This window comes from Clupea harengus, chromosome 4 (genome assembly GCF_900700415.2).
Source record: "Clupea harengus chromosome 4, Ch_v2.0.2, whole genome shotgun sequence".
Taxonomy (NCBI): Eukaryota; Metazoa; Chordata; class Actinopteri; order Clupeiformes; family Clupeidae; genus Clupea; species Clupea harengus.
The window spans coordinates 11,737,231-11,756,620 of NC_045155.1; the positions used below are offsets into that span (position 1 = coordinate 11,737,231).

Sequence of the window (19,390 nt, forward strand, 5' to 3'; positions counted from 1 at the left end):
TAGTAATGGGATATCTCTGGCCTTTGTTCCGTATCAGAACTTATGGGTGGCTGTCTATTATGTATGTATATTGTGGCTGATTTAATGACCGTGACTGGGTCTCCCAGTTTGGCTGTGGGACTAACAGAGAAAAGTACAGACTGGTCAATGATGAGAGACGTGGCAACGACGGACCCTGCCCTTGATTAAAAGCCAGTTGAGGAAAATGAAGAGGAGGATTAAGTGTCTGCTTGTTTGACTATCCCTAATGATCAAACAAAAGGCAAGCTCGCGTTTCAGACAGCATCTCCTCCGGTCGATTGTCTCGTGCTTGCGCTAGGCGCGAGGACCGAGTTCACAGGTCAGAACATCATTAATTAATCTCGTTATCTGTGACCTGTCCATGAGGCTAAGGTATAGGCAGACCTCTAGCTTGAAAATCAGAAGTGCCTCACAAACATTTTGAAAACATACAATCACAGACTAGCTTACATATAGACAATGTCACCAAAAAGCAAACTTCAAGAGAGTTAAACGTTAGGCCTTTATTTTCAAGAGTAACTATAAAAACAACAGTTTTAATAATAATAATAATAATGATAATATAATAATAATAGTACTAGTAGTAATGATAATTTACAAAGCAATGTTTTGCCTCACTTCTGGACGTTTTCAGTGGTTTATTGTATGCAATTTTGCACAATTATTCGAACATCTTCATGTAGCCAGCTTTATTACCAGTTTCTCTTTTTGTGCAGGGAGGGCTACACAAACAAAACCGCTAAGATAACAATATTTCCAACCTACTATAATGAGTGTGATTATTGTTGTATCATCGTGGATAGTAGTTGGTCGTATCTCTTATCTCAGGGTTGCTTTTATAGAGAACTCAGCCACATTTATCTGGCCATAAAACCCAGCATAACATTCCCGTTCAGACGGGGAAATCATTTTACAGCAACGTTTTTATTTTGCTGGAATGCTCAATTAAAACGTTTGTAGGCACTGTGTACACAGCGGCCCTGATTGCGAACTAGGTTACATTTAAAGCGCCAAAGAGAATACATAAAGTCAATACGTATGTGCGATTTTGTTAATTGCACTGATTTCAACTTTTAGCTACCGTACACAGTCTCGTGACCAATACTTTAAAATAAATAGAAGGAGCTTAAACACCTTGGTGACCAAATCAACGTCATTCCTTGATTAGTCAAAGATATTTGAGTGAAAAGTTTGTTTTTAAACTTAGCGAAATTGATTTCGAAACAGAAGAAAGATTCAGCAGATTCAGCAAAAGGTGGGTCCATTTCAGGTGCGCTTGGAGGAATTGCATGCCCCCCTGTCCCTCTGCCCCTTTCCTCCTATCCCTCTCCTCCTCCAACGATGGGTCCTACCTTGGAGTGAGTCACGTGGTCCCGTCGTACAAATAACTCGCAGTAAAGTTTCCTAGTAGAGAGCGAATCAGGGAACAGTTATATTAGCGATTATCAGCCGCTGCCTCTATCTTCAGATACAGTGAGGGCAAAAAGACAACATTACTGCTATCCCGTGGATCGAACGACATTTTTAGACGACAAAGAAGATATTTCTTTTCCAGTAAAGGCATTTTAGACCTCTTAACTGCGACATCGTATTCTTTCTGTGGTCATACTGGGAGAAAGACGTCGACTAAAAGACCATTCAATCAACTCCAGTTGGAGCGAGGGTTGCTGGCTTTATCACCGACCGTCCTTATCTGGTGAGATAATACGAGAGCCCTTGGATGAAATTGTATTAGCCCAGTGCATACAGCTATCAACGTTTTATGTGATCTGCGCTTACAATGATAAAAATATATGTATCGGTGATATGCCCCTGGCTATCTATTGTGTCTTTTGATTCGGACGCTACACTGTTATGATTTAATGGCACAGTGCAAGTAGAGTTCCTCATGATATCTGGAACCGCTGATAATTATTTATATCTGCAAGCAAAGATACAGGGAGCCATTTAATATCATTTTCACTCGTTAAACGTCAATCAAAATACCCACGCACTGATAATTCTTATAATGTTTAAAATATTCGTGACATGTAAGCCGAGATATGTAAGAGGAATATATTTGCCTTGCTGGTACATTTCGAGATGTTTAACTGAGTACCCTAAGTGAAAGGATTAATGGTCTCACAATGCATTGACAAGATGTCCGGGTGCATTCAACATTTCATTAAGACTCCCTCTTTTAAGATTAACGCCACAGGTGTGAATTCACAGGTGACGCCAGTCATATAGCCTGCTTCAACAAGGTGACAGTCTTTGGACTATGCATTCATCGCAGGAAAACAATGTTGATTCATCAAATGTGCTAATTGATTCAACTTTCTTTTGTTTTAGGAGCGGGTCTACCTATTCTGTAAACGGAGTTCTTTTACCATTTTGTGGAGACCAATGAAATTGCAGTGAGTCTTCTTCACCTCAGGAGTAAGTTTATTGTACCCTCTCAGGACTTTACCTCGGTAAGAAGACTCAAGCCAGAGGCGCCAGAATGTACCAAAGCTTGTCTTTATCCTCCAACCCTTCTCCATACGCACACGACACTGGGAACTACATTCACCCGTCAGCGAGCTCTCCCGTCTACGTGCCAACCACCCGAGTACCTGCCATGCTGCAGACTCTCCCCTACCTCCAAACTTGCGAGTCCACCCATCAGTCGCACGGCCTCGGGGGACATCACGGCTGGCCACAAGCTGGCACGGACAGCTCTTCATTCAATCCGGGCAGCCCCCATCCTCCGCCTGGCTTCTCATACTCGCACAGTCCACCGGTGAGCAGCAGCACTGGCAGGGACTCTGCTTACCAGAACCCGCTGGTACTGAGCAACAGCGGACGAGCGGACCAATATGGAGGTGCTTTGGTGCGCTCGGTTGGAGGATCGTACTCCAGCCCTTACGCTTACATGAGTCCTGAGATGGCCACCTCCTGGACGCCTGGACACTTCGATGGCGGCATGATCAGTCTACAAGGACGACAAGGCGCGCTGTCCTGTAGAAGATCCAGTCTGGGTATGTTACGTTTTTAGTCTATCGAAAATGACTCATACTGCCAGACCCGTGATGTTCTTTCAACTTTGAAAGAAATAATATTCAAATACCCGACGCTGATGATTAACTCTGTTTCTGCTTTGGATAACCGCAATTAGGTCAAAATAACGAAACATGCTACTATCTAGTCACGGAGTACGTACAATTTGTAATAGGCGCAAGGCTAGGTCAATCGGTGAGATCTAGAGCAAGGCCTAGTCGACGACGTGCAGAACAGCAAAGAGAACGTACCCCAAGCGCGAAAGGAGGCCTGTGTAAAACACATTAAGTAAATATGCTATACAAGATCGTTTTTAATCAATGTGTTACAGAACTATCAAAAGTTGTACATAAGACCATGGTTGTCATTATTTCTGTTTTGCGATTGTCACAGCTTGTTTTGCCAAAACAAGAGAAAATGGTTGGAATACCTCAAAACCCGTTTGATGCTCTGATCTCGCAATTTACTACATAGGGTGTTAAAGGTTATTTATTGTAACCTTGAATATTCTAAATGGATATCTGTCTAAACGGTCAAACTCCGCCATCAATTGTGTCAGTCCTTTGAGCTGATGAATTTTAGCCTTGCTTTTAAAACAAACATTGTTGTTCTACTAATACACATTCTTGAAACATGAAGGTCTCTAAACTCGTATAATTTAAATGCTAATTTAATTCACATCTATTGTCTGTTTTCAGGCATCAACTGATTGAGAGAGTTCAATACACACATAGGCACAAGAATTGTAAAACAAAAACATTTACTGACACCTTGATCAGACTTGAACGGTCGTTGTGGATGTGGTCTGATTGCCTACACATCGCCTTTTGAAGTAGACAAGACAGAGTGGGCTCCTGTTGATTTCCATCAGAGATTGCAATATTAAAACATGGTCCTGAGGTAGTCAGTAGGTAGCGAGATTAATTATACTGTTAGGATTTCCATATAATAATAATTTTATTATTAAAATTTTGGTCCCGGAATTCGGGCAGTTGATTATTGGAGGCCGTCGCGTGTCAGTAGCTTGATTGATTGGCGACCCCTGGATTTTCAACACTGATAAGACCCCCATTGACATTCCAACCGTCGGAGACCCGTGCCTCGTCAGTCGCCCTAATAGACACTTCAATGACCCTGTCCAGGTATTGATACATTCTGGCTCAGTTCGCTTTTAGTCGTCAGAGTGAGCCGTAAATTCCTCTCTCTTGCATCTCTCTCTTGTGCGGCGTTTACTGGCCTTGCGAGTGACATGGATATGCGAAACATATACTTGTTTTAGGGATAATGTTCATTTTATCATCCGATTAATATTATAAGCTTGATCACATCCTAAAGTTTACACAGAATAAACATCGAAGGGATGAAAAAAGGTCAAACTTTTTAATTATATTTATTTTTCCGATAATTCCTTGTACGCCTAAGACCTGCCCCTAAATCGTATAATGTTCATTTTTAATTCATGCTTTAGATGCCTATTTGAAAATAAAGCCTTCTCGTTCTTGTTTTTGCAGATATGCTGGAGGAATTTCCGGGCGAAGGCCGCGAGTGTGTTAACTGTGGCTCCATCTCGACTCCGCTGTGGAGGAGAGACGGTACCGGTCACTACCTGTGTAACGCCTGTGGTCTTTACCACAAGATGAACGGCATCAACAGACCGCTTATAAAACCACAAAAACGCCTTGTAAGTATATCAGTATGAGACACTGGTGCCGTTGATAAACGTAGAGTTCTTATAGGCATCGATGGGAACCTATAAAACTGGCTATTAAAAATGAACTAAAATCAGCCTTATTTATAGCTTACTAATAATAGTTTAAACTAATTTATAGGTTAATATAAACTGAAATATGTATATATATACACATGATTATATACATATAATTATATATTTAAACTAAAAATACATAAATAAAATAACTTAAAATTACTCTTTTTATTTCGGGTCAATCTTGAGTTGTAGCAGAAAACCCTTTTTTGACCAATGTCAAAGTGGGTTAGATAGGGCATATTATCCTAGATACACAGAGTTTGTTTTGTCCAAAACATACAATATTTTATTGCTCAGTGTAGATGCTGTGATACACAACCAGAAAGAAAGAGAGAGAGAGGTGGAAAGAGTGAGAGAGAGAGAGAGAGAGAGAGAGAGAGAGAAAGGCTCCAAGGTCAGTCAGTTCTGGGAGAAGGTTGTCGGTGAGTGAGAGAGAGGCCTTCACCGCTGTGGCTTTTCCCATGGATCCTACTCTGGCGCCGGCAGCTGCTGTGAATTAGTCCAGCTTGAATTTTTTTTTCACTGTTGTTTGTATTTGTCCTTTACTGACCTTGTCCTTGATCTGTCTGTTTTTAACTGCGGCAGCGTAAGGCTGTGCTGCATACACGCTGAACTACTGTGCACTTCTTCTGAGAACTCTCACTCGTGTCTCACAACAAGCCACATGACTCTCTGCTCCCACCAGTGCATGGCATTCCTCCCTCCTATCTCAGCACTGGTACAAAACTATGTACAGTCAGTCAGTCAGTCAGTCAGTCACACACACACACACACACACGCACACACACACACACACACACACACACACACACACACACACACACATCTCTCTCTCTCTCTGCTCCCTCTGTATGTCTCCTTCTCTGTATAACATGCATTGCATAACAAACATTGCATTGCTAGGATAGGGAGCACAAGAGTAATGAAGCTAGAGTACACTAAGTTGTCAGCTTTGTTAATGATTTTGATTCTGTCTTATCAGAAAATGTGTCATTTTGCACAACTTGCCCTCTGTTAAAATGTATTTCAGTATTATCAATGTTTAATATTTCACTGTTTTGTAAAGTGTCTAAAAGATAGATCTCTTTATGACACTCTCTCTCTCTCTCTCTCTCTCTCTCTTTCTGTCTCTGTTCACAGCAGACCACCTCGCGCCGAGCAGGCCTGTGTTGCACCAACTGCCACACCAGCACCACCACCCTGTGGCGTAGGAATGCTGAAGGGGAGCCTGTGTGCAACGCATGTGGCCTTTACATGAAGCTCCACGGGGTGAGTCCTTCTCCCAGGCAGCTTACCGCAAAACACAGACACCTGTATCTCACTTAAAGTCACTCCAGACAGAGAAGTGGTTTTGTCACTCCTTTGCCCAAAGCCTGACCAAAGGCTTTACTGGTGTGGTCCTGATGTGAAAGGTTTTTTGTTGAACGCTGAGGCAAAAGCAAGTGTTTGTACAAAGTGACCAGCGAATAAGTGCACTTGGGGTGTGTGGAAGGCTCACTAGGGAATACCACAGTGTAGCCAAACGGCCAGTTTGCCTTAGTGCCTTAGTTACCACTGTAAACACAGTCAAACTCGATGGCTTTTTTTTTTTAAAGCCCTAGATGGTGTTCCTTTTACAGTCAAAATAGCATTATTTAACACATTGAACTGTTGAATTAATATCTAAAAATAACTACAGTATAAATATAACTGCACTTGCTTGTGATAGTCACAAATCCCTTTTGTTTAGAGAGAAAATCAGATGTTAGTCCAATGTGTATACAGAGAAGCACCAGAATGCCAGCCATGTTCTTGGTGACTCAACTAACTGTATTTCTGCTGATCTCAGGTGGCCAGACCACTGGCAATGAAGAAAGAGAGTATCCAGACCAGGAAAAGGAAACCTAAGATGCCCAAATCCAAAGCGTCCTCAGGTAAGTGCTTCGTAACTTAAAGGGCTGGATACTATAGGAAACGGGATATCTCTTTCAAAAGTATTCCTAGTATTTTGCTATAGTATTCCTACTTTTACAATTTAGAATATTCAACCATAGACTTTATGTGAGAGACATTCAAGCCATACAAAGAAATGGCAATGACATGAGAATAAGAGAGTTAAGTCAAGAGAATCACTTTTGAAAACCGTTCAATTTGGTTTGTGTCAGTGGGATTGTGTTGCTTATCATTTCTGCTGTTTTGCCCCCTGTCCACCGTAGGGTCTTCGGCCTCTGGCACCAGCTCCCCCTCCTCCCTGTCCGTGTCTGAGAACGCTTCCACGATAAAGAGTGAACCCAACATGGCTCCATCTCCGTACGCCGGACAGACTGTAGTATCAGTCTCCCAGGTAACCACGCACAACCACAAACACACAGAGTCATAAAGCACACATAAACATGCAGACGCTGATACTCCTGTCAGCGCTGAACAGTTTTGATGCTTCACAGAAAAAAATGGAAATGGACAATGTAAATAAAGAAAAACAAAATTGTTGAAAATGATTCAAATGTTTGCAGATGTGGTAGATACTTATTTAATGTATGACCCTTTTGTTTTCAATCCTGCTCTCAGCAATCAATATAATATAGTGATTTTATATGCTCTTTCTTAAATCTTGGCATGTCCTATGTCTCATTGCAGGCTTCCTCTCAGCTGGAGAGCACAAGTTCAGGACACGTGGACATCAAATATGAGGAGTATGCCTTCACCCCCTCATCTATTGCCCCCCAGAACTCTTGGTGTGCCTTGTCCCAGGCGTGATCTCTCTCCCCGGGGCACTGGCTCCTTCCCTGGGGCCTGGTTAAACCTAAACCCAGTCCTGCTATGTGTGGATGCACACAGACTTGTGATAACTACCTATCATTTTAATTAGAAAACATCTTCTCCTACTCACCGCACCGACAGAGTTGGTCCACGAGAGAGAAGGCTGTTGAGAGGATCATTGGGGACATGCGATGCACAGATGCATTGACTAGGAATTGCTGCAGTTTTTTGTTGTTGTTGTTGACATATCAGTTGATGGTATCGTTTCACCTTTTTTTTTTTTAACAAGCTCAGCATCTCGACAGATTTACTAGCCCGCCACGAGTGAGCAAGTTGCCGTTGAATGTTAAACTCGAAAGCGGTGGACCTATGATGTCGAAAAAAAAATGCAAACGTTTTATGACTTCTGAATTCGTTTCATTACTTAAATGTAAATGATTAACTTTTAAAGACACATTATTTATGTTAAGATAAGGACAGCCAAGAAAACACAAAACTTTCCCATAATCTCCCTCTAGAGATGTGTTTTCTTTTTCGTTTTCGTGATGTCAAATTCCGACCCTCCACGTTGCCATCTCTTCCTTTAAGAGAGTAGGCTGTGGTGCTCTGCTGATTGGTGTATTTTTAATGGTGTATGTCTGACTTATCTTAAAGTGCAATGACCCCCCTGTCTTTAAAAAAAAAAAAAAAATGGGTTCATTTGAATTTGTTAACCAAAATGTATTTGCTGCATTTTGTTGAATTATAAGGGAAAGCTATTACGGGGCATGTCTGTGTTGTCTGAGTATGTTTGTCTTGTTTTTGTGATGCTCTTCAAAATCTTCTTAGACTAATAAACCAACAATTAACATACTCAGGCCATGATACTATTTTGAGGCCATCTCCTACTAATTTATGCAAAACCCCTCTTAACATTGAGTGTGAATATTGTATCGTTTTTTGACTAGAAATGTTCTCTGAAAAAAAGATTCTTAGACATTTCCATAATTAAACATCAAAACGAGTAACATGTAATTATGTACTTATGTAATGAACAAACTGTAATTAAATGCAATGCAATTACACCCTGCAATTACAATTTTTAAAATAGTAAAATGTAAAATGTTTTTTTTTCAGATAAAAAAAAAGACTATAATTAATAATAACTATAATTGAATTGATTAAAACTTGAAATGGCCATCAGTCTATCATTTAATTAATTTACTATCAAAATCATGTGTACATTGACAAGCCAATGTTATGACTTTAAACAAAAGTATTTCCATCAGAGTTTAGGGTGTTTTCCAAGGAAGTTGATGTTTGTTGTCAGTTATATTTACACCTGAAACACTGCGAGTAGCCACATACAGTTAACTTCTTCCTCATGCTCCTTATTTTACTACCCTTTCTCTGTGGGTCTGTGGACGGGCATTGTTCTCTGTAGAGCTCATTCAGTGATAGTTTAAAAACAATGAGAGTGGTGAACAAATGGATGTTACAGTTGTAAAAGGCAGCCAACCATGTAGTCAGTGAAACAATAGGATAAGTGTACAGTAACATTCATTTGAAAAGGAAGTACCTTTCAATAGTGGAAGCATTCAAATGTCATCTTACAAATGTTTTTGCCTTAGAAGTTTACCAAAAAAAAAGTACAGAAGCACTTTATATGTAATATGGGTGTCAGGGTGCTGTAACAACAAAATTATATATTTTTTCTGTTGGAAGCTCTCAACAAAAGTCTTTGGAAGCACAGTAGCCGCGCATGCAGGCTCAATGTGTTGGGCGAGTTTGCGACCTGTGCTTGGACATTAGAGGCTAGTTGACACACAAAGGTGGGCAGGTAAATGTCAGTCTCTCAGTGTGAATAAGAATGATTGTTTTCTATTGTATACACACATCAGTTCAGCTAAAACCAACATGTAGGCCTGAAAGTGTGTGTGCATGTGCGAGTGAGCATGTGTGTGGGTGTGGGTGTGGGTGTGTGTGGGTGTGTGTGTCTGCGTGCGAGCAAGTGTGCGTGTGTGCAACTCCTCCAAGTGGACGCTATCGGGCAAAGGTTGCGTTCCAGCTTGGCTTTATGGTCCCCAGCGCTTGGATCTGGCTGGCACACGTTCATTCGCGATGGGGAAAAATGCTGGCGTGTCAGCAGCCCGGCCCTCCCCTTTACGGCCCCATGGCGACGCACAGTCACCGCCAGACCGCTTTATTGCCATTGTCAAAATTAGTTTATGCTATCTGTCGCCATAGCGGTTGTTGTCCAGGTGATGTGGCGTCTCGATGTATAGGTCAAAATAGTGTGAGGCTCTCCTTGTCATTGGGCTCTGTGGTAAATGGAAAGCTGTGTGTGCGTCAGTCTGGGGTAAAGTCACAGTTAGGATGTGTTCATATTTGATTCTTCATACCGAAACCTATGGCCTCAAAAGCTATTTCAGTTCCAGTTAATATGCACATACTAAAACATAGGCTATGTGTGTTGCCAAATGTTTTCCATGTATATTGCCTGTCTGATCAGTGTAAGATCAAGATGAGTATCAGATCATGGTGAACAGGTGTTATAGTGTCAAAAGATCCCAGTGGACAACCATACTCAGCATCCACTCATCCACCATCAGAGGATGGTTTGGCTAGCATGGGCTGTGCATTTACATATTTGTTTATCATGATGAGAGACAGATACCACTTCTCTTCTGTCTGTGACATCTCTTCAAGCACACACACACACACACACACACACACACACACACACACACACACACACACACACTGGCACACAAACCTACACTTCACCCCAATTCTCCATCACCTCTGCACACAGTGTTCAAACAGCAGGCCCCATTGTCCTTATGTAAGTGCTGCTTCAAAGGGCCAGCACTAAGTGCTAAACAGACAAGCGTGCAGCGAGGAGCGGGGGTCCAGCGCGACCCTCGCGGCCTTATTTACCTTCAATTGTCTCCAAGTAAGTGGTGTCATCAGGGCGCCCGCATTGTAAAAACCCTCCAAATGGAACTGCCTTCTGAGAGGACTGTTTTGACAATTAAGAGGACGTGTGTGTCTGCATTAGTTGGTTGCAGGGGTGGTTTATAGCTATTTTCTGTTCTTCAGTTTTAGAATTTTCTGTGTTTGTCAGCAACTTTAATTGTTTCTTATGCGGTGTCAAAAGCCCTGTGGCTCACCTTTGATATGTGGTTGAAAGTGGATATTATACTTTTGATCTTCAGAATAACAACTGTAACAAGTTAAGGGTCAAAGTTGTCTTGAGATTATGATTATAATTTTCTCTCTCACTCTCACTCTCTCTCTCTCTCTCTCTCTCTCTCTCTCTCTCTCTCTCTCTCTCTCTCATCCCCGTCCTAAGAGAACGCAGTTCAGCTCAGTTTGAGTGTTGGGGGCCGCAGCAGTATGACTGACTGAGGGCTGTGGTGAATGATAGCCTATCCTCTACACAAACAAAGTGAGGCTTTTCCTTTCTTCCCTTTTTTTTCTATATTTCCCAGGGTCACCCTTCTTGGTCACCCGCCTCCACTTATTCCCTTTCTCCGCCACGAAAAACAGGATATTGTCTCCCAACTGGGAGTGATGCTGAAGCATTGAGCCAGGGTAGAGAGAGACGTGATGGGGGGTGGGGGTGAGGGAGGGTGGATGTGGGTTGCAGGGGGTGACGTGTGGGTAGCCCAGGCTTTTATTCAGCTAATATTCAGCCCTTAAATCAAAACTTCCGCGTGCTGTCTGAGTGGCTCTTCCCCCAGGGCCTCGTTTATCGCTCCGCGTGACAGCAAGGGCTTAGGTGGGAGAAACGCAGGATCTTGTTTTTTTTGTTCTCAAAACACACACTCACAATGTCTCTGTGTGTGTGTTTGTGTGTGTATGTGTTGGCGTATGCACATGTGTGCTCACGTAATAATTGTAGGCGAGTTCCTCTAACATGGTTTTTCACATTCTTTCCCAGGCCACATTGTTTGCGATGTTGCTCATGCTCGCCGTCTCTGCTGTGTGTTTTTTTCACCTCCTGGTGATGTCCCACCACGCTCCTCTTCAGCCTCCAGTCCCTGGAGTGGCTCTGTGGATGGGCCGGATGCTGACAGCCCCCCCCCCCCCCCCCCCCCGATAACACGGCCTTATCTGCCCAGTGCCGGAGTCTCTGGGTGGGTACGTCACTCGCTGCGCCTCCCCGGCACCCAGCGGCCGGCGTGACACCATCGTTGATGTAATGACCCAGCAATGTGTCTGAGAGCCCTGGAGCGCCTGTGCGGATGTCCCAGTTAAGGCCGAAATTGTGGACAGGCCAGATCTGAAAGTGTGTCTTAGAAACAGGGAGTATTACCAGATCGAAGTAGTGTTACCAAATCAAATCTCACTAGGGGTCTTCACATCGGTCAATTCACAACATCAGATATTGATACGTGCAAATATGACCCGTCACGTGTAATCAAGGCTATAAATGGGAGGCCCTCCCCAAAGTGTTCTTCCTAAGAGCACGCGAATGAGTGTGGAGTCATTTAGGTGATAGAGGAATAACTTGAACACTAGAAGCCAGAGAGTCAGTCATGCCCGAAAGAGAGCTGTAAAAGAAAAACAACCTGTTGTTGATTCATGGAGTTGTTAGGTTATATAACCCCAGTGTGCTAGGAGAGGGCAGGAGAATGGAAGGGTGTGGTAATGATGGACAGAGACAGGGAGACTGCCAGCGCCTCACTGGAGGGAGGTGTACATGAGAGGTGGGTGTGTGTGTGGGGTGGGGTGGAGTGGGGGTGGTGGGTGGGGGGGTGAGAGCAAGCAGTGGGAGAGAGGACGGAGTGTTACGCGACTGAGAGAGGTGAAATTGGCAAGGAAGAGTGAGGGAAGAGGGAGTACATAGAGAGTAGACTGTAACAAAGGGGAGGTTGAGGGTGAGAGAGAAAGAGAAAGAGAGAGGGAGGGAGAGAAGGAGCATGCAAGAGAAGGCAAGAGACAGAAAAGGGAGATAATGGGTGTGAGAGGAGGTATTTAGGAGTTGATAAGGCATTAGCGATTTTGGCAGAGTAGTTTGGCTTCAGAGTAGGTTGCTGCAGCTAGGGAAAATCACCCATGTCAGCTGTGCTGGAAGCCAGAGATGGTGTGTGGGTGGGTGTGTGTGTGTGTGGGGGTGGGGGGTGGGGGGGGTGGTAGTTTTCCAGCAGGTAAGGGAACAAACACAAGCTGCTCCCATACCTAACTTGCGTGCACAGTGTGTGTTTTTTGCTGTGTGTGCACTTCAGCAAGCCCTGAGAATCCCAGCAGCCAAGGACGAACTCTCTGAGAAACGCACACTGTTATCAGCCTGCCTGACTTCACCGCTGTGAGCTCCCCAGAAATGTCATAACTCTCCCAGAGACTCTTCTCACCTTGGAAGTAGACCCTGGACACGTAGTCATAGCAGTGATCATGAATATGCACACCTTAAATGATGGGTGAATTTCGAGGAGCCTCTTTAGCCTTTTGTGCAGCCAAGGATGTTGGTGTGTTATGCGATGGTTTAAACTGTTCATGAGAAGCTGAGGGTTGACTTGAAACAATGGCCATCTAAAAATATCCCACCAGCATCCCAAAAAAGACTGATTTGACATGAGCATGTGAGTCTTCTGGAAAGAACCTGGTTATTTTTAGACTGCTAAACACTGTAGGCAAAGTTTACATGTGTCTAAAGTCTTCCATTGGATGCTCAAGGGTAAATCACTCAGCTCGTTGTCAGGCAGGTTCTGTTTTCTATTGGAAGCATAGTGTGCTTCGAGCCTGGTGGTTGCAAAAAGAGCTACCATAAATATGAAATCATATTACATAAAACTCTCAAGTTCATAACTACTGACTGTTTCCCTTATGGAATGTCTTACATTCCATCCGGCACCATCGGGTCTTTTGTCCTGTCTCCCGACCCCTACTTCTGTCTCCACACTCTCTGTAGTCGACAAAGCTGAACTGTCCCCCACCCCCATCATCACCCCCCTGTGGCCCTGGGGTCTCCATGCTCTTCTGCCCCCCTCCCACACTATACCCCCCCAGGTTAAGATAACACACTCACACACGTTTGTGTTAGCAAACACCACCAGAGTGGGGGATGGGGGGCTCTCACCAGGAACCCCATTATATTTTGATTTACTATTCAATTCCCCCATGTGCCCCGGCAGAGCCCTCCAGCAGGGGGGAGAGCACTTTGACCGGGCATTTGGCCCCCTCCACACTCGGCCACTTAGAAACACCAACAAGCCTTGACTGATGTTGTTGTGACCCTTACACTTACATTCGGAACCGTGTGATGCATTTTCAGAAAAGGATACTCATACGTAGTTATCATATAAATCCACAGGTCCTGACTAAAACCAAGTAAGTGATGGGATGTTTGGTTGCTCGTGTCTGTGTGATTTTATGACAGTGTTTGCCTGACCTGTGCCTGAGATGAGCTAATTGGCAGGGTGTGAGGCCCTAGGCCAGCACATACATGACAACAAAAACACGCTGGCTACAACTGCCCTGCCTGTCCAAAGGTCAAGGTGTGTACAGGGCAAAGACTGGATTGCAACCTGGGCTCCATAAACCAAAGTACAACACCGAATTATGGCTGAGTGGCCTAATACACACACACATACACACACACACACAAAGCATGGGCAGGACCAGTGCATGATGCCTGGGCCCAGAACAAAATGATATCCCCACCCCAATTAAAGTAAAAATGCACTCGACAGCACGCTTGGAATATTCAATGGAACAACTTCACTCTTTCAAAAACGTTCAAAATACCGGCTTCTATGAAATCATATCACATAAGTAGCCTAGCCTATAAAATAATCACTTCCACAGATCAAGTTAGCAAATGTCAAAATGATGAGTTGATGACAATCACTTATAAAATACAATCTGCTGAAAATTACACGTGTAGGCTAAGTGAGCAAATCACTATGAATCATTAAGATCACTATGAATTTATTCCATATGTTGCCATCCGTTTTTTTCATGTCTCCGTGTTTTTAGGTCCTTAAAGTTGAGTTTCTGCGCCAACTGGCTTTCTATTGAAAGCAGTGCCAAACTATCAGTCTTGAGACATGGTGGAGCGTAAATAGTTTTTCATAAATTTCATCTTACTTTAATTAGATAGCTGTTTTTTTTGTATTTAGCCAGCTGGTAGATTACCACTTAAAGTAACAATAGCCTACTCTAGTGGCTAGATCGCCAGCAAGCTAACGTTAGCCTATATAATTGTGGGCTTTTGTACATGATAGGAACCACAAGTTGATTAACGTGGCAAATATAGCAACAACAATGTCCCACCTTGCCCTTTTGTTCCCCTGTTCCCCCCCCCCCCCACACACACACACCAGATATTTATGCAGATGAATATAGGTACACATGTATTCAATAATCTCTTTAGTTATCACTTCAATTTTCACACACACACACACACACACACACAGAGTACCTGTTACAGGGTTAAACACTGGGCAGGTGCCTGGACACATGCTATCAGTCTCTACAGGCCTATATATATGTTTGTGCAGCTGTTTTCAGACAGCCCTGTAACCATGAATTTATCTAGACATTACCCAGTGGAGCTGTAAGTGAGAACGCAAAAGTCTGAATCAGTTGGACTGGACATTACATGCACTTTATCCTGCCAGCTCCCTAGTACAAAGTCCGTGAAATGTCCGATTCAGCCCAAGTGTGAATAGAGCAGGTCATTGTCGGAGAATTCACAGCAGAGCAAGTGGGCATGTTGACACCCCTCACCACACAGATGACACAGAAGAGAGACAAAGCGACCGTCTGCCATTCATTTTCAATGACAGTTAGTGATTTACAGTGACAAGAGACAAGTGGCCATTGCAAAGCCAACTAGGCAGGGCAAAAATTGGCTAGAGAGCGATACGACATACAGATCTGAGTTATAGCAGCGTGAAGCAAATAATACATACGTGCAGTCACAGTTTGCTATCTCAAATGTCAATACATAGCACAACCACCTAATGCTAACTATCTAGAGATATTTAGATAATTAGATAATTAGCTAGCTATCAAGTATAGCATATTTCATACTAATGTGTGAAATGTATTAAGAGGTGTATCAGGGGAACTATCCACATGGTGGCTGAAAGTTCCCAGAGGCGAATCATCCCGTTTCTCCCACGTGGGTTACTTCCTAGTATACCAGGAGCTATCTGTTACGCCTCAGCCTTGAAGGCAGGTGCAAATGGCAGACCAAATATGACATGAATATTTCTGGGTCGGATCCTCCAATTAAAAAATGACAGATAACCCACGGTGAAGGGTCAAGGAAGATTTAGCAAGACAAGAGAGACTCATCAGGTGTATAAGAAGGGAATGCAAAACTCTGTAAAATAAGTACAGTCTCGAGACTTGCTCAGTATTATGCTGCTGGTATTGTACTCGCTCCACACTCTGCCTGACTTCTGAAGTTTTTTGAAGATGTTTTCCTGAATGCCAAGGACAAAAAGTTTCATCCAGTTCTGAAAGAAGATAACTAATATTGGATTGGATTGGATTGGATTCAATTTATTGTCATTGCACAGAGTACAGGTACAGAGGCAACAGAATGTAAAAGAGGCAATGAAATGTAAAAGAGGCAACAAAATGTAAAATGTACAGTATATCTACACTACTTGTGTCCGTAACCTGGCAACCACAAGCCAGGAACGCCCACATGCAATCAGCAACAATGGTTTGTCTCTCTCCTGCATAGACATAGCAAGACTCCTCCTATGTCTATGCTCTCTTGCATCGTCCATGTGACTGTAATCCAAACAGCGCATTTCCAGTTGGTGAGAAAACATCTGACAAGGACAATGTCCTGTTGTGTTCTACATGTGTGAAATGTCAACTCTGGACAATGTCTGGAGCTGATTCTTCACACATTGTCTGGAATTCAAATGAGAAAACAATTTATGTGTGTGCTGTTTGTGTCACATCAGAAAACGGTTTATGTGTGTGGTGTTTGTGTGTGCGTTTGTGTCACATCATCTTCCAGTTACCCCTCGTCTATGCCACTAACAGTCAAATGCATCCACTTTGCTTCATCAGTGTTGTATCATGGCAATGATCCCACTGAATTCTGGGAACATGATGTCAATGCAGGCTCACCTCTCACCAAGTAAACCTGTTCTAGCCCACATCTGATTCTAATTTCTGAACCTAGTGACACACTCTCTCTCTCTCTCTCTCTCTCTCTATCTATCTCCCTTCAGTGGAGAGCCACTGATCTAGATCTAAGCCTTGGGCTATACACTCTCTTTATCTGCTGAGGGGTGTCCAAACATTGTGAGAATGTTGACGCAATGACAGATTGTCAGCTGGCCATAATAGGCCGTAGTGGCGGGGAGTTCTCAGTTAGGGGTGCTGATTCCAACACCTTACTCCATCTTCTGTCATTGAGGATTAGGGGCTTTTAGTGCCTGGTGTATGAGTGGGAGATCTACTGCAACGTGTCCATTTGCTGCAGCACTTACATTACATTTTCAACACAGCACTCAGCTGTGAAACACAATGCCTGCTGACCCCAGACACTACAATTGTTTTGCCATCGTGGCCTTGCTTGTGGTTAGTGACCTTCTGTGTGTGTGTGTGTGTGTGTGTGCGTTAGTCCGTCATTGCTTCCTGCTCTGGGGAAATTAATGATGGATCACGTGGCTATTATTAGCAGTAGGCCCGGTCACCTGAAATTCTTTCGGTTATTTTTTTCCCAGAGTTAAAAATGAACAAAAAAAAAATGCATACAGCAAGACAAACGTTGAAAAATAAACGACCCCAAAATAAGAAAGAAAAACAACTGCATGACTGATGCGACGGAGACATTGCGAGAACGATGACTTCCGCGGCCGGCATTTAGATTGTTTCCTCGTACGGGAAAAACAGAGAGCAGGAAAGAGCGAAGAAGGGAAAGACAGAACAAAAAAGAACTTGAACGAGAGCACAACCAATACATCCAACCACCCCCCCCTCCCAACACACACACACACACACACACACACACATATACACACACACACACACACACACACACACACACACACACACACACACACACACACACACATACAAACACAGTTTACCACCACCAACCCAACCTCCCTTCTCTGTGCTGTCCCCACATTCCCTGTAAAACTTAATTTACGACCCCAAAGTATTCAGTTGGCTCACACCTTGATGTAAAGTGTTGTTAAACAGATTAGCGCCAGCTTGCCATGCTAGCACAGTGGCAGTTAATTCACTGTATGGATATTATACACAAGCGGGATATTTATTGTGTGCTGGCACGGCAGGATCGGTGGGAACCGTGCTTTGGAAACAGAGGGGAGGGAGATTTGTGATTTTTTTGTCCTACTCCTTGTTTTGCAGTGTTTTCTGAGGTGAACAGGAATAACATGAAGAGTAAAGCGATCTCTTTTTTCCCTATTTTATCGCTAATGCATTCTTTGGAATCTACTAGCTTGCTGGCTTATTTATCATTATTAGTTTATTTAGGGTTTTTTTCAGCTAGGTTTGTGGTGTTCATCAAAACAAGTTAATAAGCTTCTTGAACTTCTTTAGATGTGTCTGGAATGCTATGATTAATGAGATTCTCACAGCTCCTGTGTGTGTGTGAGAGAGAGCGTATGTGTGAATGTGTGTGTAGGTGAGGGAGAAAGAGAGAGAGCATGCTTTTATATCTATGCATGCTTGTGCATTGAGTGAGTGTTTATGTGTGTGTGTGTGTGTGTGTGTGTGTGTGTGTGTGTGTGTGTGTGTGCATGCATGCTTGCATTTGTCCATCCATCTGTCATCAGGGAGGCTAGGCAAGGAGACTCCGTGGAGCCCAGAAAGCAGGGGTCAAGTCCAGGCCTCCACAGCCCACGCATCCTCCTCCTCCTCCTGATCCCTCTCCATCACCCTCTCCCAAGACACAGGACAGAGAAGAGAGGGTGAGCATCGGCCTGATGAGAATACAGGAATGAAGAGAGGATGATAGGGACTGGAATGGAGGGATGTTGCAAGCTGAGGACATAGAGATAGAGAGAGAGAGAGAGAGAGAGAGAGAGAGAGAGAGAGAGAGAAAGGATGAGTAAGCAGGGGAGGTGAAGTCCTGTGGAGAGATAAGAGACAAGGATTTTGGTCCAATTGCTTTCGGCTTGTTTGTTTGTGTTCGTTGGCGTCTTCAGTGGACCCATGCCTGTCTTCCGGCAGACTGAGCGGAGAGCCTGACCTGGGAGAAAGTGTTTGATCAGACGGAACGCTTGACTGGAAGGTCATTCACCTTCTTTTACACGGGGCACTGATCTCCGTGTTTGCTCTCCAGCCCTCAACACAAGCCAGTGTTTGACAATGACACCCCTGCAGGCTCAGTAACTCGGTTGTGCAGGCTCATGGAACGCAGTTTCGCATTTAGCATTTAGCAACCTTTCCAAAAATAGTTCATCAACCCCCCGTCATCCTCCCTTTATTTTTCAAATGGTATGTAAATGGATGGTAGAGGTCCAAGTAGTTGATGAGAGGGAATAACAGGACAGAGCTCTACCCAAATGCAACTCATTATCATGTCTGGCTGTTTTAAGCTGCTGCTGAGCTTGTTTGTAGGGACTGGAAAGGAAGAGAGAGAGAGCAGGAGCAGAGGGTCTGTCCCAGTAGAGAAGGGGCTGGGGAGAGGGGTGGTGGTAAGGTGTTGTCCAGAGGAGCCCTGTGAAGCTGCACTGGTGTCAGGCATAGCTGAGGACAGCCCGGAGCGAGCTGAAGGTGTAGAGTGATGACTAGCAGGTACAGGAGGAGGGGGGGAGGGTCCTAGTTCCCAGGCAGCCATCACCTTGTCTTCCCTGGGAGGGGATGGGTGTGTGAGTAGGGGGTGGGGGTTGCGTCTCCATGGATGTGTTT

The 19,390-nt window shown here is 43.8% G+C and overlaps 1 protein-coding gene across 1 annotated transcript; it reads left to right on the plus strand.

Annotated features, from left to right (window-relative positions):
* Positions 1–1,403: 1,403 nt before the first annotated feature.
* Positions 1,404–8,723, plus strand: gata5 (GATA binding protein 5). Its single transcript, XM_012826103.3, has 7 exons — positions 1,404–1,717; positions 2,353–3,020; positions 4,551–4,720; positions 5,948–6,076; positions 6,636–6,720; positions 7,003–7,130; positions 7,424–8,723. Exons 2-7 carry the CDS (start codon positions 2,504–2,506, stop codon positions 7,541–7,543), a joined length of 1,149 nt encoding a protein of 382 aa, XP_012681557.1. The 5' UTR covers positions 1,404–1,717; positions 2,353–2,503; the 3' UTR covers positions 7,544–8,723.
* Positions 8,724–19,390: the final 10,667 nt, after the last annotated feature.